Source organism: Notechis scutatus, chromosome Z, assembly GCF_049901735.1.
Source record: "Notechis scutatus isolate UNSWTSFEM ecotype Mainland chromosome Z, rNotScu1.2, whole genome shotgun sequence".
NCBI classification, from domain to species: domain Eukaryota; kingdom Metazoa; phylum Chordata; class Lepidosauria; order Squamata; family Elapidae; genus Notechis; species Notechis scutatus.
The window spans coordinates 90,092,582-90,112,253 of record NC_142025.1 but is presented as its reverse complement, the minus strand read 5'-3'; the positions used below and the strand labels follow the sequence as shown (position 1 = coordinate 90,112,253).

Here is a 19,672-nt window from a genome sequence, read left to right as displayed (position 1 = left end):
AGGTACATTTACTCCCAACAAGAGAAGAATCTTGGCTACTGGATCTAGAGCGGAAAAGTGATGAGCCATGTGCTTCAAGTGAGGTATGTTGCTTGCTACCTCTGGTGTTGCAATCTGGTTGCGGTCACCTGGTATCCCATCCCATTCTAACACAGGCGGCAGTGGGAACTGGGAACTCCCACCTAATGGCGCGAGTCCAGTAGCTCTCCTCCCGCTGTGCTTCATGGTATGGCGTACGTTGATATCGTGAAGTGCACTTCTTCTTTTTGAACAGCGAGCGAGTGCTCTGATTATCCACTATTACATTCATCTTCACTGCTTCTTCTGGGTGTCCAATGGGGTAGACGTTGGCTAAGCAGATCTGATGACATGAATGAGGGGATAGTGTGCGTTGCACACTGCCATGCAATTGAAACTCGCCACTGGCTCCAGGGGTGCCTCAGTAGCACACTGAGGCTCCTTGGCCAAGGGAGGGTTATGAGTTGTCTGCTGTGGTGGATGCAGAGCGGCTGGGTGCTTGTTGCTGTCAGCATCCTTGTAGGCATGGCGTTCTGGCTCGAAGGCATGTGTTGTGGACAGTTCGTGGTTCTCCTCAGAGTACTTTATGAAGAGGTCGTGATCCGTTAACACATACGCAGGTAGTCTCTCTTGCTGCCGGGTGTGGGTACCACATTCGTCTTGCCATACATCTGCATTAAGAATTGCCTTGAGGGTGTGGCAGGAACTCTTTTGCCAGAGGACTGAGTGTGGCAATTGTGGTTGCTTGCACATCTCCCTGTTGAGAAATCTTTGATGTTACTGGTGGGCTAATTTGCTTGCCCTGTAGGTCTTGAGACCTTGGTGTAGGTTTTTTATTTTCGAATCTCGAGATTTAGGTCTTATGACATCACTTTTTGGACTGTCATCTAGAGCCTGTGGATGAGATTCTCCCCTTCGATCCCCTGGTTTTGGGAGACTGCTGACTACCTGTGCCGGTTCTGCCTGCTCGTGCTGTAGCGAGTACTGCTCATCTACATAGGCCTTGACATATTTATCTGGGCTCTCTTTTTCTAACTCTCCAGGTTGAAATTGAGGGAGGCATTGTCAGCCACCTTCTGCAGTGCTGCGGCCCGTCTATCTTTTTTGCCATCTCCCTTTGACATTCGAGCAACTCCAATCTGGCCTGAGCTTTGGCTACTGCCTCCTTCTGCCGTGGCATCTCCTCTGTTGCACGTAGATCTGCATCTGCAGCTTTTATTTGAGCTTCTCAGCTCAGTCGGCATAACTTGCTGCTTTGGAGGCCTTAGATGCATTGCTGCGACAGGAGGATGCTCTGGAAGGATGGAAAGAGTTAGCAGCAGAGAATTGCTGTGAGACGCTGGAACCTGCTTGAGATCTAGCTGGCCTGAGATGCAGGGAGGAGGCTTTCTTAGAATAGTGGGAGGAGGCCACGTGTGACCAAGGGGCTATGTCGGATGTAGCCCTCTCCCTCGCCATTTCTTCCAGCTGTAGTGTCATGGATTGCAGCCTCTAGGGAGTCTTTGCTTCTCTCTTAATAGTCCTCATGTTCCTTGTTTAGCCCCTTGAAGCATTGTATGTGTTCCCGGAGTTTTGAGTCACCCAGCCTCAACTAGATGGATTTGAGGTTACTTTCGCTGTTTCTGCACTGTGCGTGAAGGTCATCTAGCTCCTGAAGTGTGCAGATTCTATCAAAGGACAGCTCACATTTTGGGGTGTTGCAGATCTCCAGCAGCTGTCACCATGAGTTTGTATAGCGTCAATACTCCCAGTTCCAATCCTCCCTCAAGCATGACTCCATGGGCTCGATTAGCTTCCTATGTTGTCTGAGATCGTAAGCTTTCTGAGGCAGCATCGCCTCTTCAGAAGTTTGGACATCCAAATCTGGGTTTTGGGAACCAGGCTCCACATTCACTTCACGGGTGGGTGGAGGGTTCAAGTCCTCTGTCATGGCTGAAGACATTGCCATGCTTCAAATTGGCAAAAGGTGAATTTTGGAAAATTTAGCGGTTTCTGTACAATTCCCCTTTTTCCACTAGGGTGCGCTGTAAGCAGGTAGCTGAATTTAGAAAACTTGTGAAATTCAGTACTTGACCATGCAGATGGTGCTGCAAGGGGGGAGCTGAATTTAGAAAACTTCTATGCAATTCACTGGTTGACCACTAGAGGTGTGCGTTGCAAGGTCTGGATGATGCTGGTGCAGTACACAGGTTGGCCTCTTAGGTGCGTTGCTAGGTCTGGAAGACACTGGTGCAGTACACAGGTTGGCCTCTTAGTGGTGCTTGACCCTTGGGATTATGTTGCAAGGGGTTGCTGAATTGCATGTAATTATGAAAGATAATCATCAAAGGATGTTTTGAATTTAACTAATGCTTGGGCAAACTATGATTAGGCGATCTCCTTTTGTTAAGCCATATAGGTTGGTGTCTTTGATTAGGGATTGCATTTAATTCCAGTAAAAAGGAAAAATCTTCAGCTCTGCCAACAAAGATACAGACAGGCTGCTTTTCTGGCTTTTAGATTGGATTCTCCTCTTTGGGGAGTTTCTATGGAGATGGCTGATTCTAAGGAATTTATGACCCTGTTGCTTGGAGGCCACCATCATCAACTGGGCAGAAGAGGGCCTCTGTATAGCAGCCTTTCTTCCCGATGAACAGAGGGAAACAGTGTTTGCTTCAGGGCTTGAAAGGAATTAACACATTTTCTTACTCAAATCCTGTCTTTCTTGTTTGCAAAATAGTTTCTGAGGCAGCACCCAGAAGATGCAAACAGAGTGAGAGAGGAAGCTACTTGTTTGTCTCTTGCAAATGGGAGATTTCTGGCCCCTCCTTGCCAATTCAAACAGGTTTTATAACTTCAGTTGCTCAGAGGGAGAGGGAGAGGGAGAGAGAGGGTGAGGGAGAGAGAGAGAAAGAGAGAGAGAGAGAGAGAAAATCTTTCACAGGCAATCTGATTGACTTATATCTTCCCTGATCCTTTAACAATATGCTTTCAATTTGGGAGTTCAGATTTCAATATAATTTCACTTTGGCATGCAGATAATTTTACTGTGGGAGTTGACTCTTCATAAGGATTCAGATAACATTGTAATTTTACTGCTAGGCTTCAGATTAGCACTATAATTTTACTGCTGGGCTTCAGATTACAATATAATTTTACTGTTCTGTCTTTTAATCGCTCACTGAATATAAAGACAGATAGATTAAATGCTACAAAGGCTTCCATACAAAGTTTCTTTATTGGTTCACAAGGCATCCTCAAATATAACTCATGGTTATGTTGAAATTCATTTAATGTCCAATTCTTTGCGCAGCTGACTTCATAGTGTAAAATTATAGTGATCTTTCATCCCATAACGCTGGAGCAAAGGTGAGATACCAGCACAGTGCTGGGATCCAAGCAAGAATAAAGGAAACTCCCCCAACCCAACCAAGGGTCAATTCAGTGACCAATCAGGATTACATATGTGACCACTATGACATGAACTACATTATCCATGATGCATTAATTACATTTACCATGAGGCATTCCCTTAAGGCAGGGGTCCCCAACCGCCGGTCCGCGGACCGGTACCGGGCCGCGGAACAAGCCTTACCGGGCCGCTGGTTGCTGGGCGCCGCCATCTTTTTTTGGTAAAAAAAGCAATTTTTCGTCAAAAAAGATGGCGGCGCCAGCGCTCGGGTGAGCTTTTCTGGGTGCAGAAAGCCATTTCTACCCGAAAAAGCTCACCCGAGCGCGCTATTCCACTTGACGAAAAATCACTTCCGGTGACGTCACCGGAAGTGATTTTTCGTCAAAAGATGGCGCGCCCAGCTGACGCCGGAACCGGGCCGCGGCGCCCAGCTGACACCGGAACCGGGCCGCGGCGTCGAAAAGGTTGGGGATCCCTGCCTTAAGGGGACAGCTCCCAATTCCTAACTAACTATCCCAATTCCCTATTACCTATATACTGTCTGGACTGCACATGCACCAATAATGCAATGCGCGTACAATCCCCCACACCTCTGTGCATGTGTACGTGGCAATCCCTGCGCTGCACGCCTCTGTGCATGCATGAGCTATCTCCTGCACGAACCCCACCCCCTGCGCATACACAAACGTCTCCTGCATGCGCATCACCCCCATGTATGCATGGCAAATACCCAACAATCAGCTGGCTGGTGGGGGATGCACATACATGTGCAGTGGATCAGTTGCAGGTGACAGCTCGCATGCCAGCAAAAATAGCTCTGTGTGCCACTTCTGGCACGCATGCCATAGGTTCGCCATCATGGCCCTACACCATTTCTGACAGATGGGAGTCCAATCTCTTCTTGAAAGTTTCAAGTGATGGCACTCCCACAACTTCCGAGGGAAAGCTGTTCCATTGGTTTATTGTTCTCCAGGTTAAATCTCTCCTTGTTCAGTTTCCATCCATTATTCCTTGTCTGGCCTTCGGGTGCTTTAGAAAATAGCTTGACCCCTTCCTCTGTGTGGCAGCCCCATACTCTTTATATAAATATAGCAATTTAAAAAGTTGGCATATGGAAATTTAGATTAAATTTATGATTAATCTAATTAAAAAGACTTGTTGGTTCAATCACAACTGTAATTGTAACTATAATAATAGTAGCTTTGGGGGAGAAAATTCTAATTAAAGTACTGCACTTTAAAAAGCTGTTACAGAACTAAATAAGCCACTCATTCTTAACTATTTTTAATTACATATTTACATTTGTATAATATACAAGAAATTCCAAATAAAGAATTGACTTACCCTTCATTACAACATTTTAAGGTTTTAAGGAGGTCAGACATGTTTGTTGTCATTATAAATTTAAGTCAATCTGACAAAAAATTGTTTTTATATTTACAGGACTCTCCAATGGGTATATGTAAAAGGTTGATTATCATCCTTCCTACGTTGGAGATTCAATATATTTGAAGACATATTTGTGCATGTTTTGTTGTGCCCATTGGTAGTTCCTTTCTGGTTAGACTTATTTACTATTGTAGTCTGAGTTCTTGGAAGGAAACTGCAGTTTATATATATTAATGTCTGATTAAATTATAGCTCCCAAATCTGGAATTTCTCTACTATGAGGAGCTTTGGATGTATTATTTTATTTATTTGATTTGCCAATTACTTGCAAGATAATAGGAATAAGTATAAACATGAGGAATACAGGAAATAGGTATGAATAGGACAATAGACAGGGACGGTAGGCACAATTGTGCACTTATTCACTCCCCTTACAGTCCTCTTAGGAATGGGCTGAGGTCGATAGTGGATAGCTTAAGGTTAAAGGAGTGGGGGTTAGAGAATGTAACAACAGAGTCAGGTAGTGCATCCCAGCCATTGACCACTCTGTTGCTGAAGTCATACTTTGTGCAATCAAGTTTGGAGCGGTTAACATTGAATTTGTATCTGTTGTGTGCTCTTGTATTGTTGAAGTTGAAGTAGTCATTGACTGGTAGGACATTGTAGTACATAATTTTGTGTACAATGCTTAAGTCCAACTGTAGGTGGCATAGCTCAAGGTTGTCCAAGCCCAAAATTTCAAACCTGATGATATAGGGTATTCTGTTGTGAGCAGGAGTGTAGCACTCTTCTTGTGAAATTATGCTTGGACTCCAAAAGGGTAATTATGTTTAGACATATGGACACCAGACTAGAAGGAGAGTTTAATTAATTACATTTGTCAACTCTCAACCTTTGAATGGGTTCTTATTGCTTTGATTCTGTGTGGTCAAGATCCAATTTTTTATTTAAAAATTGAGGCATGGTTATTTGCATAAGGATAAAGTTGTTGTGTCACAGATATTTTGATTTTTTTCCATTTTTCTTCTATTTTTATTTTTATGTTATTGTCTTGTGTATATTTTATGACAGTCTGCATTATTCAACAAATTATATATATTTGTTGAATTGCTTTTGAAAGTTTTGCATTATGATATCATTTATTTTCATCTGTAGTTTTTAAGAAAATTAGCAGCATTATTATTTTAAAAAAGAATGGAATTTAATACAAGCAGAAAGAAGCAAAGTAGCCTGAAAAGAGCACTTGATGAACCTACGTGAATGGATAAACCATGGCAGCCACTGAAGGGTCATCCCTTGAGCAGACATAATCAAAATCCAGCATGCCTTGCACAGCCCGAGTCTGCATTCCCCACACAATTGACTTGGTGTGATGACTGAACAAGGTTGTAGCTTTGCCTGCAAACAGAAAAAAAGAGTAAATTACTATAAGGTGGCAATATATGGCCAGCAATAAGACTGATCAGTCACATCTCTCTGCATTAAAGGGAATGAGCCAGCATACCAGCCATTCATATGAAGCAAAGCACTGGAAATGAAGCAGCCACATAGTTTTTTGTTTCATATCATCTACAAACCTACAGGTAAATTTATCGTTCTTGGCAGCATAACAGGGCTTAAATAGTAAGAGATGTTGGGATGAGTGAGTGGGAGAGGCAGCTTTTCATGCAAACAAGAACGTATCTATATATTACTAAAACTCTCATTATGTTTATTTGTTTACCCTCAAGTTAGCCCAAAGGATTGTAGTATATGAACAGTTTTTGAATCTGCTAACTTAAATAATTGTATAAAAAATCCAGGACCTATTACTCATATGGAATTGAAATTTGCATGATGTTTGGGCCAGTTTTATTTGCAAAGTTGTGACCATTGTAGCCTCTCTGTAGTCATGCGGTCATGATTTCTGATGTTTCCTGTCAGCTACCCACAAATAAAGTCAATGGAAAAGCCAGCAGGAAGTCGGAAATCACTTCAATTCCTGAGGCTTTTTGCCTACTCTTGGCCTTTCCATTTATATGTTTAGCTAAGATAGTATTGACTTATTGAAATTCATTTGCCATACAATTATTTTTCTATTCATGCTATATACTCTTCTTAGATGATCATAGGACTGTTTAGCATTTGGTTAAAAAATATGGTCAGCCTAAAATTTAATGTTTACTTTGATTACATCAGACTGCACTATCTTTTCCTTAATGGATGACTCAGTGAGTCACAGGGTTTCTGATCTTCCTTAAAGATATCCTGATCAGACTGGAAATCTTATCTAACCTATACCATAAAATAGCAATAGCACTTAAGCTTACATACCACTTCATAGTGCTTTACAGCACTCTCTAAGGCTGAGCAGTTTATAGAGTCAGCATATTGTCCCCAACAATCTGGGCCCTCATTTTACTAATCTCTGAAGGCTGAGTCAATCTTGAACCTTTCAGGATTGAATTGCAGACAATGGGCAGAATTAGCCCTCAATATTATTCTAACCACTGAGCCACCAAAGATGATGTGAGGTTGATTATCTTCAAACTCTAAAGTATTCCAAGAGTTTGTCATCAGAAAATTAAGCTTCAAATAGTCCATATCAAAAAGTCTATATAAATCAAAGCACCCTTCTAAGACGTGATAAATGAACAGAACTAATGTTTTAGTGGGCAGTGTGCAAGTAAACTATCTAATACTTGAGACAGTGGCATAAGGAAATTGTTCACCCTTGAAGAATTATCCTCTACCAAACTACCACCATATGTACCCCCTCCAGCACTACCTGTTTAGTAGCATTACAAAAAGGGCTTGAACAACATTCACATACACACAGAGCACCACAAGACTTTTAGAACTACACAATTCACTACGAACAGTCAAGTAGGGTGGAACTGAAATGGGTCTTTCATTATTTATCATAGATAAAAATCTTAAAATACTAGTAGAAGCTCTTTTCATCCCAATAATCTCCAGGGAATTAGTTTTTACTTTCCATTAAACCAGACACTGCTCATATGATTGCCTGAATTTAACAAGAAAAAGCTGAAAGAGGAGGCATGGATTTTTCTGTTGTATCCAGTTACATGTTTAATACAACCCTCACTAGTGCCTGTTGAGTAGGAACAATCCCCTGCTAGTGGCTAAGGTTTCTATGTACAAAGGTTAATGATACACTTAGAATTAAGTAAGTATCCAAAGTATATGAGAAGAAATGGCAGAATCTGGGGGTGGAATTAAATGGGAGATCAATTTACAATCCCTATTTAGCTACATGGAAATTAAATCCAATCTCATTTGAATTTCACTATTTTTATCTAACTTCAAGCAGGTGATAACCATTAATTGAGAAGATTCCTGTGCATAGGCATGATTAGCAATATATCAGTTTTACTAGATTTTTACATGATCTTTCGATGCCTGACACAAACCATTCCACTGTTTCATAAAACTGGTCTGGGGTTTGCTATTGTGAATCTCAAGAAGGGAAAAGGAAAAATCTATATTTATACTATGTATGTATTTTTCATTGAGAAACATATAGTGGGTTTTTTGTGTGTGTATCTGATTGTGAGGGATCCTTGGTGCTCTCTGAGCTTGCTTGTTTTCTTGCAGATGTTTCATTACCCTAATTAGGTAAATCATCCATGCTAGTAAGGAGTACTGTTTGCTGTCAGCTTATATTCTGGTGTCTTGCCCTGCCTATGTGGGTGGAGGCAGTTTTAGAGATTCTTTGCTTGGGCTGTTTCTGATGTCCTAAGGCAGCTTTCCCTAGTTTAATTATCTTCCAGATATGAAGACTTCAACTCTAAATACTCTCCAGCCAGTAATTTCATTGCTAGGAATTCTAGTGGTTGGTCCACACAAGTACATAATGCCTAGTTTAGCATACACCACTGATGACATGATGGACTATGACTAACTTTGATTCTATAATTTATAGGCCACTCAACTCCCAACAGCTTCATCTGGCTTATAATTAAAAAGAAAAAAGGCAACAAAAGAGAAAAGATTGGGACTGAGGTTAATCTCCCAAACATCAGAATGACAGTGAGGAAGGATGTAGCTTAATGTATGTATGTAAGAGTGCTGAAACTCAAAAGGCAGAGTGGAAGTAATAATTCTATGTTTTTTTTACTTTTTTCATTTTTTCTATTTTATTTCATTTTCTTTACTTTTATTGTATTGAAATTTTCCATAACATTATTTCAAAAGGGCAGGTTTAAAATAATAGGAGACATTGCAGAGGTAGTCATTCTGATAGAACTAGCCACTGGGCAGGTAGAAAAGACTCCCACTAAAATTAGATATCTCACTGTGAAAAAAGTGTAATTCTGGAAGCAGACAAGTGATTCAGTAAGATTGAGTGCTAATTGGTGTTAAAAAACTATGTTAGGTCCTTCATAAATTTAAACATAAAAATGGGGAATTGGGGTGTGCGGTGGGGAGAAAAGTGCCTTGAAAACCCCTATTCCTAGGAAAAAAGAGGATAGAAATTAACCAAGGCTTGCTGCAGAATTTTGCAAGGGGAACGTAAACAGCAGAAATAATAAAAGCTAACCAAAAACCCAAACACACAGAAAACCCATTGAATAGAACTGCAGAAGCAGCTGATAGCAAGGCTGGAGACGCTAAGGTAGTGGTGGGTAGTCCTACCTTGAACAGGTCTTGGAGATGGGGATGTATCTGTTAAAGAGAGAATCAGTTTTGCAAGAAATTCGACAATTGGTCCTGGGCTTTGGCTCACATTGTGCTTAGGGAGAGTTTGAACACCTTTATTTGGAACTTAGTATAGTGGTTTTCAAACAATGCCCTTCCCAAACTATATGCCTTTGGAATCTCATTGGAGGAAAGGGAAGAGAAAAGGTTATTCAGTGGAAACACTGACCACTGACCATAATAACTCAAAGGGGGAAGCTTGTGTCATTATGACCTTTAAAAAACAACCACCACCACCAGTGGCTCTTATTTTATAATACCACCTTGAAGGGTCACTAGAAGATTAAGAGATTAAGAGACCCATTCCTTCCAAACGCACAGGATTGGCATTGAGGAGCTACTACAATAACTATGGAAATGGTAAATCTTGCCTCAACCTACATATCCTGACACATGCAATAGCAGTTGTTATGAATGCACCTATGTACAGGTAGTCCTCGACATACAACAGTTTAGTAATTGTTTAATGACACCGAAAAAAGTGATTTATGACTGTTTTTCATACTTGCTGCAGCATCCCCATGGTCATGTGATCAGATGCTTGGAAACTGGTTCCTATTTATGGCCGTTGTAATGTCCTGGGTCATGCGATCCCCTTTTGCAACCTTCTGACAAAGTCAGTGGGAAAGCCAGATTAACAACTGCAACGATTCACTTAACAATAGTGGCAAGGAAAGTCGTAATAGAAGATAAAATTTATTCAACAAATAAAATTCACTTAGCTAGATAAATTTTGGGCTCAGTTCTGATCATAAATCGAGGACTACCTATACAAAGCTTACGCATACTTGTATGATGTGCTTCCAAGCAAGTGGGGAGGCATGTAGGCATCCACATCCACCCCACTGTTTTCAAAAACATGGTTTTAAATCTCACTACTGTAGTTAGCCTGTAGTGTAAATGAAGAACAAAACCTCCCTGAATAAAACAGAACAAACAAAAAAGCCCAACCCAAAATTATTAGCTAAATGCAGGGATCTCATAGCAGATGGGTAGAATTCCTTGATAGACAAAATATTCCTTGAAAACAGTACATTTTTGTCTTCCCAAGGATATGCACATTTTAGGATGCTAGTTTTCCTGCATTCTTGCAATTTTTCCACAAGTTAATGAAAAGCAAAGGAATTTACAGGTACAAAGATTTTGTGTAACATCACAAACCCTTCGAAACATCTTCTCAATTGTCAATTTTTAAAAAAGAGTTTTTATTTCACCTTTATTATTGCTTTCCTTTATTTTTAAAGCCGCCACATTTTGCTGACATATACTAATATTTTATCATTGGAAACTACTGATTCCTTTCCATGTTAGGATATTCCCATGTTAACCTATTTGGCTTCCTATTCGTATCTCTCATTAGCTGCCCAAAATCCACATGAAGGGCTTGTTGAGTGCCAGAGAGAACATTAGGAAATGAGGCCAAAAATGTTCAGGGAATAAACCCAAGTGGATTGCAGAAGAATGGCAAGATGTCCCTGCAACAGCTCCCAAAGAGAAAAAGGCCATGAGCTTACCAGAAGATACTGTGTGCTTAGCTTTCTTAGCTGGAGCCAATTCATCAGATCTGCCTTCAGAAAATGATGCAGTTCTGCTTGGTGCTGGGGTCTGAAGAGGAGCAAAAAACAAACAATCAGAAAACAAAACAGGGTTAGCAGAGATAGATGCTGTAAGGATGGGTTGGCTGGCATTCTACAAAGCAGGTAAAAGTTATGGAGAACAATTTAAAAGGTTTAGGAAGAAGTATCACAATATTGTCTCTTGCACATTCTGGTGTTTTATTTGATCTACTGTGCTTCTGCAAATAATGGGAATGCAACATCTCACTACATAGAGCACCAACGTTCCTGAAGTCACAATGTCCTCCCATTATTTAATCAGAACTCTATTTCCTAGTATCCAGGCACAGGCTCAATAAGACTGCAAGCAGGAAGGTAGGCCTCTTCACAACAGCACAGAGGCCAAAGAAGACAGTGGATAACAAAAGAGACTTACTGAGGAGCTGCCACTGGCATTAAGAAGGAAGTTTGCAGTGTGGGCAGCAGTTGGTGGCTGGTTTGGAATGGGCCGGTGCCCCAGTGCCATACCAACAATTGCAGTCATGTGAGTCTCGGTACCAAAAACATGGATGGGAATGCCAGTAGTTTTTCCTAAGTGCAAAGAGTAAAGAAATGGATTAGCCTATTGTTAAGGTTTATTCTGGAAAGTTAGTGAGGAAAAAGTGCAAATCTACAAAGTAACCAATAAATTTTGCTGAATAATTAAGCTGCAAGAATGGATGAAAGTGGCAATTTAAATAGACCAGCAATTAAAAGTGTCAGCAGCCCAGATGGCAGCAGTAGAAGTGCCCACCAAGCCATCTTTTAGTATACAGCCTACTTGCTGAGTTAAATATGTTGAGTATTCACACAATGCTTTCAAAACTGCCCAAGGTTCCTTGGGTAATTGGTCAGAGCTGTTTCCTTGCAGTCTGTCTCATCAACGTGGCTGAAATTCAGATTCAAATCCAGGCATGTGAAAAAACTTCAGTTAACCGAAACATGAATAAAAGGGAGCCAACCAGTTAATGCCCAGCAACAGCTTATTTTGAACTGAGCAAATGCTGCAGAAGCTGCTAGCTTAAGCACACAGGAACCCAACAAGGACAATATTATTATTGCTCTTTCCACTCCAGTCTGAAAGAGATTTTGCAGTGCTCTAAGTCATTTGGGAAAGAAAATTAAGAGATGTTATTCCTCATTTTGGCTTACGTATGAAAAAGAGGCACAAATTTTTATTTCAGCTATTTGCCTTTCTGGAAGGGAGTGCCCCTCCCCCCACTATAAATTCAAACAATCACTGGGCATCCTTACCTACTTCCCCCATGACACGCAAGCCTTCCTGGTAATTGGGGCCACCTCTCCTCACGAAAATCCTCACTTCATGCTCCTTGAGAGGGCCTTGATAATCTCTAATGGCCCTAACAATACCCTGTAAAATTTTTTTGTTAAAAAAAAATCATAGAGATAGATACTCTAAACATCAAGAAACAACTCAGCAATTTCACAGAGCGACAATTGGTAGGGAATTGTAGCAGTAGCTGTTTTGTTGTCTGGGACTGAAAGAACCAGAACCAGCCTGGGACTGAAAGAACCACATTAGGAAAGTTAATTTCCAAAAGTTAATTTTCATATTTCCTTAATTACATATTTTAATTAATAATGCAGATAAGTTATTGCCTGCATATTTACTATTATCTAAAGCAACACTGATGCCTAAAATTCCAGATAGTGGATACAAATTCAAGCCTCTCGAATTTAAGTGCTTTTAATTTAGCTTGCTCATTTTTTGATATGAGTTAATGAGAATCTCTTGAAGTCTCAAACAAACAAAGCTTGAACCAAAAGCAAGAATGCTGTAAATAAGGGAATATTGCTTTTTTGAAGAACAAGGCTTGTCAAAGCCTGAATTTAGTGAATTTGCTTAAAGCTACTGTATATTTGGAGCAGGAAATCATGCTCTGAGCAGCTATAAATTGGATTTTCTCCCTATCTTTGCAGAATTAAAAAAATAATACTAGATGTTAACAAATTGGCAAGAGAGATTTATTTATAGTTAGTAAATCACAGGTGTTCGAGATATTGAAACACTGCTTTGAAGTTCGGCAATGCTTTGGAAGTGAAGATGTAGACAAGCATTTTACATCTATATTTTTAGATTTAAATTATATATTTTTTCCTGTCTTTACTAGTTTTATAAATAATTCAATAGGGAACCTACCTAGGTATCCTTTCTCCTCTAATTTTCCGGTTTCTAATCTGGTGCCTTAACCACTAGACCAAACTAGGTCTTGTTTTTATTATAATTATTGTCTAATTAACACCATGAATTGCACTTTATAGCAATCTCATTTAACTATAAAGGAATAAGGAACTCACTGGAGTTGTTAGAAATAAACCTAACAAATGGACATCACATTAAGGAAAAACTGGGATTGCTCTTTGTTAAAGTATTCTATTTTGATTTGATTTATATTATAGTATTACTTTCTCCTGATTACTTCTCTGTCTTGATTGACTTTATTATATATCAGTACTAATCATCATATGTAATTAGCTAGTTATGTTAGCTCAAGTGATATATTGTTATATAATTCTTTCGATTTCAATTTTATTTTTTAATTCTTAATTCTATTACCATCCAGTTATAAAGTATGGTCTGACCTAGGACAACTTAATTTGTTTTGTGCCAAGAAAAACTATTTGAACTGAACATATTTATGACTTATTTATTGAAGGGAAAATGAAAAACTAAAAAAGTAAATTAAATAGCACAAGATCAAAGAAATTTGTAAAGCCTGATTCATTTATAATATTTACGATGTATGTCTTTATTTTGTTATGACTTGTCACCAATTTGCTTATTAATATAATATAATTTAAACTGCACTTTGCTTTCCAGTTCTATATACTCCCTATGCATTCATGGGGGCAACCCAAGATAAAGATAAAAGAACCCAAATTGTAAATGAAGTTGTGGATATCAGTACTAGGTACTATAATGAATATTAAGTAGCATGGTTCCATTTCTTGTGTTTTGGCTCAAAAACTGTCCAAGTTCCCAAAAATAAGACTTGTTTCTGCCTTCAGTTCAGGGTTGAAAGATACCCCAAAAAGATTGTCTAATATTTTATTATTTATTTTATTTTTATTTATTTGATTTGTCAATCACTTACAAAATAATAGATATAAGTATAAACTGAGTAAGAATACAGGAAATAGGTACGAATAAATGGGGACAATAGGATAGGGACGGTAGGCAAGATGGTGTATTTATGCACGGCCCTTAAAGACATCTTAAAAATGGGGTGAGGTCAATAGTGGATAGTTTGAGGTTAAAGGAGTGGGGGTTAGAGGATGTAACAACAGTCAGGTAGTGCATTCCAGGCATTGACCACTCTGTTGCTGAAGTCGTACTTTCTGCAATTGAGTTTGAAGAGGTTTACATTGAGTTTGTATCTGTTGTGTGCTCTTGTATTGTTGTGGTTGAAGCTGAAGTAGTCATTGACTGGTAGAACATTGTAGCAGATAATTTTGTGTATATTTAAGAGGGCAGTCTCTTAAATCCTGAAAGCCCGAGTGAACAAAATATTTCCATACTACACTGTTCACGCTGTATATTCTCAAGACAGGAAGGGGGAAAAAAAGCCCAATCAAGGCTGACCAATGCATAGTAACCCGTGATAAAGGGGGGACGGACATAACTCAACCCTTATCTATTTGTGTTGCTAAATCTGTTTACATAAATGCCAGTTGTCTGGGGAAAAATGTTCTGTTCCAATAATAATGCTGCAGAGACTCTTTTGCAAAAGCTGCTTCAAACTACTTCATGCCAGTCCAAACATGGACACTTCCAAAAGTGAATGCATCTTCCCAAACCATAAATCAAAATGGCCATTAACAAGCTCTTTGTCAGGATCTTTTATTTACCTTAAAAGTGGCAGCTACATTGGTAAAATTAGCAATGCTTCCTCCAATGATTAGGATTTTGCCTTGCAAAGAGAAGGAAAAAGAAAAAGTTTAAAACAAAATATTTGGCAAGAATATATAGAATATATAATCGGGTCTATAGCTATTTAGAAGCAGGCAACTGCACTCAGAAATGTAGTAATGGCTCAAATTTGAAGGAATTATCAATACAGGTAGTCCTTGAACAGCTTGGTGACTGTTTGAAGTCACAACAGACCCGAAAAAGGGACTTACGACCCAGATTCAAAGTTCTGATAGTTGGACCCCCTCTAAGGCCATGTGACCAAACTTTGGGGGTTTGGCAACACAGCTTGATGTTTTTAAGACAGCTTTGCCAAAAACTAGCACTTATCTCTAGTTTTTGGCAAAAACGTGCCCATAGTGAACTATTGGTTTGCTTAACAATCGTGATGTTCGTTTCATGACTGTAGTATTTGTGGCGCAGTGGTTAGAGTGCAGTATTGCAAGCTACTTCTGCAGCCAGTTGCCTACAATTTGGCAGTTCAAATCCCACCAGGCTCCAGGTCGACTCAGCCTTCCATCCTTCCGAGGTGTGTAAAATGAGGGCCCAGATTGTTGGGGGCAATATGCTGACTCTGTAAACCGCTTAGAGAGGGCTGTAAAGCACTATAAAGCAGTATATAAGTCTAAGTGCTATTGCTATTTAACAACCATCACAAAAAAGGTGGAAAATCGGGTCAGTCATGTGACCAACCCAACTGTGACAACAAATGACCATAATGGACAGGCTGCATTGTAGTCATATGTCCTGGACCACCTGAATGTGTATCTTTCCCAAATCAATTCTACATTCCTGAACATATTTGAGAGAGAAATTGATTTTCTTGAGCTTTTGAGAAAGAAATTGATTTTTTTGAGCTTTGCATGTCACTAAATCAAGAGAACTTGGTAGAGGAATACAGCTTTCACATCCCATTCCACTGATTTCTTTCTACATGTATCCCATTTCTACATATGTGCTAGTCTCCCTTCTTTTTTTTTTCTCCCATTTTTTTTACACTCCCCCTTGACTCTCATTACATCTAGCCTTCAACCCTCTTTAATCTATTTCTTGGTCCTCCCATAGTTGCCTTGCATTTGCCCATCTATGTTACTTCAGAGCATCAGAAACCAGGATGGGGCCTGGAGGAATCATGGCTCCTGCATTCATTCTAATAGCAGAGCAGGTCTTTTGCTAAAGGACATACAGAATTAAAGGAACAAAGGGTGCCTGCATCTTCCAATTTGATCTTTACCTTCTGGGTGTTTTTCTCGTGTCATGAGGGAGAGGATGGTCTTGGCATAATCATAGGTCTGCTGCTCACTAGGAGCTCCAGAGTATTCACCATAGTTGGCTAGTTCATTCACCCCACCAAGGTCACAAATGGTGTCACTAGATGGAATGTATGTGGGGTGTTAAAAGGCATAAACTGCATTAAGTCTGCATAAAAAACTGAAGCAACTATTAAGTTACCTGCAGAAACAAGAGCAACAGCTACCTCAAGCAATTCTTAAGAGTTAGAGTACAGTAATTACAATACTGATGTTTTGTTAAATATTTATAAATCCAATCTTTCTAACAGATTTAGGCATAGTTTCCCCCAGCCAGAATGTCTGTTAGGGAAAACTATGGCACTAATGTAATTTACCTCCCAAGTATGAGATCATGAAAAGACACTGATGTCTGCTCACTGAGCTTTACAAACCTAAGCTTCTGAAAAGACTCAGTATTTGCTAAAAATAAGCTTTTAAAAGAAAAAGAGAGCAGAGGTTATCCTGATACTATCTGGATCAAATGTCCAGATACAAATGTCTAACTTTTCTCTTTCCCCTCCCCACAGTAAAAGGCTATTAGTAGTGCACATTTATCCAAATTCCAGCTAACTATTTCTTAGATGTCAAAAATACTTAAGTATTTAAAATAATATGCTACAGAGCAAAGTTGCATTCACATTCCTAAACCTGTGATCATAGCATTTCTTCCTGACAATTATTAACAGGATGAAAAGCAAATGGTGACACTCAAACCCTGGCTGCTGGATTCAGGAAGAATTGTTTATTCAACAATATGTAACCCTGCTGAGGTTCTGGCACACAAAAGGGTAACAAATGTCTTCCTGCTGCAGCTATTGAATTGGATCACAATCTACACTAAAGTACGTGACAGCCACATCACTTCCACCAAAACCTGAGTCTGATACCTGTAAACCACAGAGGCACCTCCTCCAGCCACCATGGTCCAGATTCTGCCACTGGGGTTCAAGATGGTTAACTTTAAGCTGGCTCCACTCTTGGCATCAAGGTCAGCAATATAGGCTTCCTAAAGATATAGCATTTGAATATCATTTGAATCAAAATGTTGTGGAACAGAAATACATTTATATTCTTCTTGTAACACTAAACAAGACTAAACAAGAAATCAAAACCATCTTTATAAAGATACAGGAGAATCTTCAACTCTCAACATCATTTCAATTGCCAAGCTTCTGTAGGAAAAGCTAAGATCTCTGAAATCTAGTGGTACAGTAGGTTTTTAAAAATGTCTTTTGCAAAAATGAAGTGTTAAAATAAATGTAATAGTCTCAGTAAAGCCACCAGGATATATTTTGTTCCTATAAGCTCCCTGTCCACAAAAAGAGGTCTGAAAATGTTGTCATCGGTCATTCCTGAAGCTTCAATCATGCTATTAATAAAAAAGTTTAGTCCAAAAAGGTTGGACATTCCTGTTGTATAGATACATACAAATGCTGAATACTTAACTCCCTCCAACCTCATGATCCTATGCTAGGTTAAGCAGGGATTCAATCAGTTGCAAGGGACAAATAGGAAGCATTGATCAGTTAACTATGTGATAAACAGTCTTGCACTGCTTCCACCACATTTAAGATGGAGTATGCAAATCCTTCGAGCACAGGGGCGGGATTCAAATTTCTTAACAACCGGTTCTGTGGGTGTGGCTTGGTGGTCATGTGACTGGCTGGGCATGGCTTGTATGTAAAAATTGTAACTATATACGTAAAGATTGAATTTTTTATTTAAAAAAAGAGCAACTTTTACCCAAAATCAGGCAAAGCAGGCAGGCAGATTGAGCTGCTTGCAGAATCACAGCTTCACTCCCAGATCTACCTTTCTGCAATCTGTTGCCTGAGTCTACACTGAAAAATAGAAGCTTCAATCCTAAGAAAGGTTCAGCTCTGCTCTCAGGCCACTTCTCTCTCCCCCAACCCCCTGAATACCACCCCTGACTGGGCCTCAGGAAAGCCTCCTGGGCGGGGCGGGTGGGGAGGGGAGGAGCCAGCCAGTGGTGCGATTTGCCGGTTCTCTGAACTGCACAGAATTGTAACAACCGGTTTTATAGAACTGGTGTGAACTGGTAGAATCCCACCCCTGCTCAAGCACCAATCCATTAATATATGCCTCAGGGATGGGTCTAGCTCTTTTCTTCAAATATATAGCTGTCTGTCTGTCTTGAGGTCTCTCTCCCTGCACACTTACATACATGAACAGTGAAACAGACAGTAGAAATCACTGAGGCCATAATTCTAACTTTTGCGCCATCATGGTAGGTCATAAAATTAGACTTGTCACCATAATGATTTCTATAGATATAAAACCACAACAAATGGAGGGGCTCATAGACAGATATATTCCTCAGAGCAATTAAGAAAAGAAATAGATTAAATGATTTTGGGGACTTCCAGCTGACGTTGCGGTTGGACATGAGGAGCGGGTCTCTGTGCTCCCATGCTGAGTTCTCCCTGTTGGAGAGCTCCAAAAAGAGCTAAAGCCACTTTGTAGGAGTGGTGAAAAAAAGAGGGATGCCCTGCAGGTGAGAGAGTAGCAACTCTTTTGCTTGACTCAGGGCTTTTTCCCACTCATCCACAATGAGAAGAGATGAAGCTAGGATGCCAAGGCAACAAATAAATATACAGAAGCAGTGTAGATGAACAGTGATTAGAGCTGGGTGAGAAGATTCCTTTTTATTTAGACCCTAACTTTAAAGAAAAGAAAGAGAGGAAAATCCAGGAAAAGAGACTCTTAGTGGCGAACAACCATAAAGAGAAAAATCCTAGACCCAAAAGAGAGGAACTAAGGGAAGAAAAGCGAAAGACCTTTTAAAACATAGAAAATTGAATTTTTAAATTGGGCAGGTGTTGTTTTGGAAAGGTATTATAAAATGCTGGAATTATCTACTTGAAACTATTAGCTGACTTTGCTTCCATAAATTGAACTACATTTGGATTAATCAAATCTATAAGACTTGAAACAATGCTGAAACCTAAGATGAGGGCACCATCTACTTGTGAATGGAATATATCAGATCCCTACACGTTTAGAAAAATTTCTGATTAGAGAATTAAACAATTTATCTGGAGGATACTGTTCTATAACTATCTACTTTATGATTACTGGAGACTATTGTGAGAATAAGGAAGACTCTTAGGTAAAGTAAAGTGAGTTTTGACTTGCAGAAGCTGCCTGGACTATTTAAATGGAACTGATTAATAAACCTGAGATGTAAAGAACTATGATTATTGAACTTTCTGAGGACCAATATTGGACTGGAATATATCATTTTTGGACTTGAGTAAGAGGTTAAAACAAGATGCTCCATCGGGGGAAGTGAGTGATGTTTCAAGAGAAATGGTGTTTATGTTTCAAAGCATTA

General features: G+C 39.6%; 1 protein-coding gene across 5 annotated transcripts in view; it reads right to left on the bottom strand.

Annotated features, from left to right (window-relative positions):
- Positions 1-19,672, bottom strand: part of ACLY (ATP citrate lyase) — a 75,373-nt gene that overhangs the window by 24,248 nt on the left and 31,453 nt on the right. For 4 of the 5 annotated variants that reach the window (XM_087947897.1, XM_087947896.1, XM_087947895.1 and 1 more), the window contains 8 exons: positions 17,205-17,319; positions 16,260-16,396; positions 14,965-15,026; positions 12,349-12,466; positions 11,492-11,646; positions 11,014-11,104; positions 9,437-9,466; positions 6,055-6,196 (listed from right to left, as the gene is read on the bottom strand). In XM_087947897.1, the coding sequence (XP_087804023.1) occupies positions 6,055-6,196; positions 9,437-9,466; positions 11,014-11,104; positions 11,492-11,646; positions 12,349-12,466; positions 14,965-15,026; positions 16,260-16,396; positions 17,205-17,319 (850 nt within the window). The remainder of the gene's footprint in view (positions 1-6,054; positions 6,197-9,436; positions 9,467-11,013; positions 11,105-11,491; positions 11,647-12,348; positions 12,467-14,964; positions 15,027-16,259; positions 16,397-17,204; positions 17,320-19,672) is intronic. The other variant, XM_087947899.1, reaches the window with a different exon arrangement.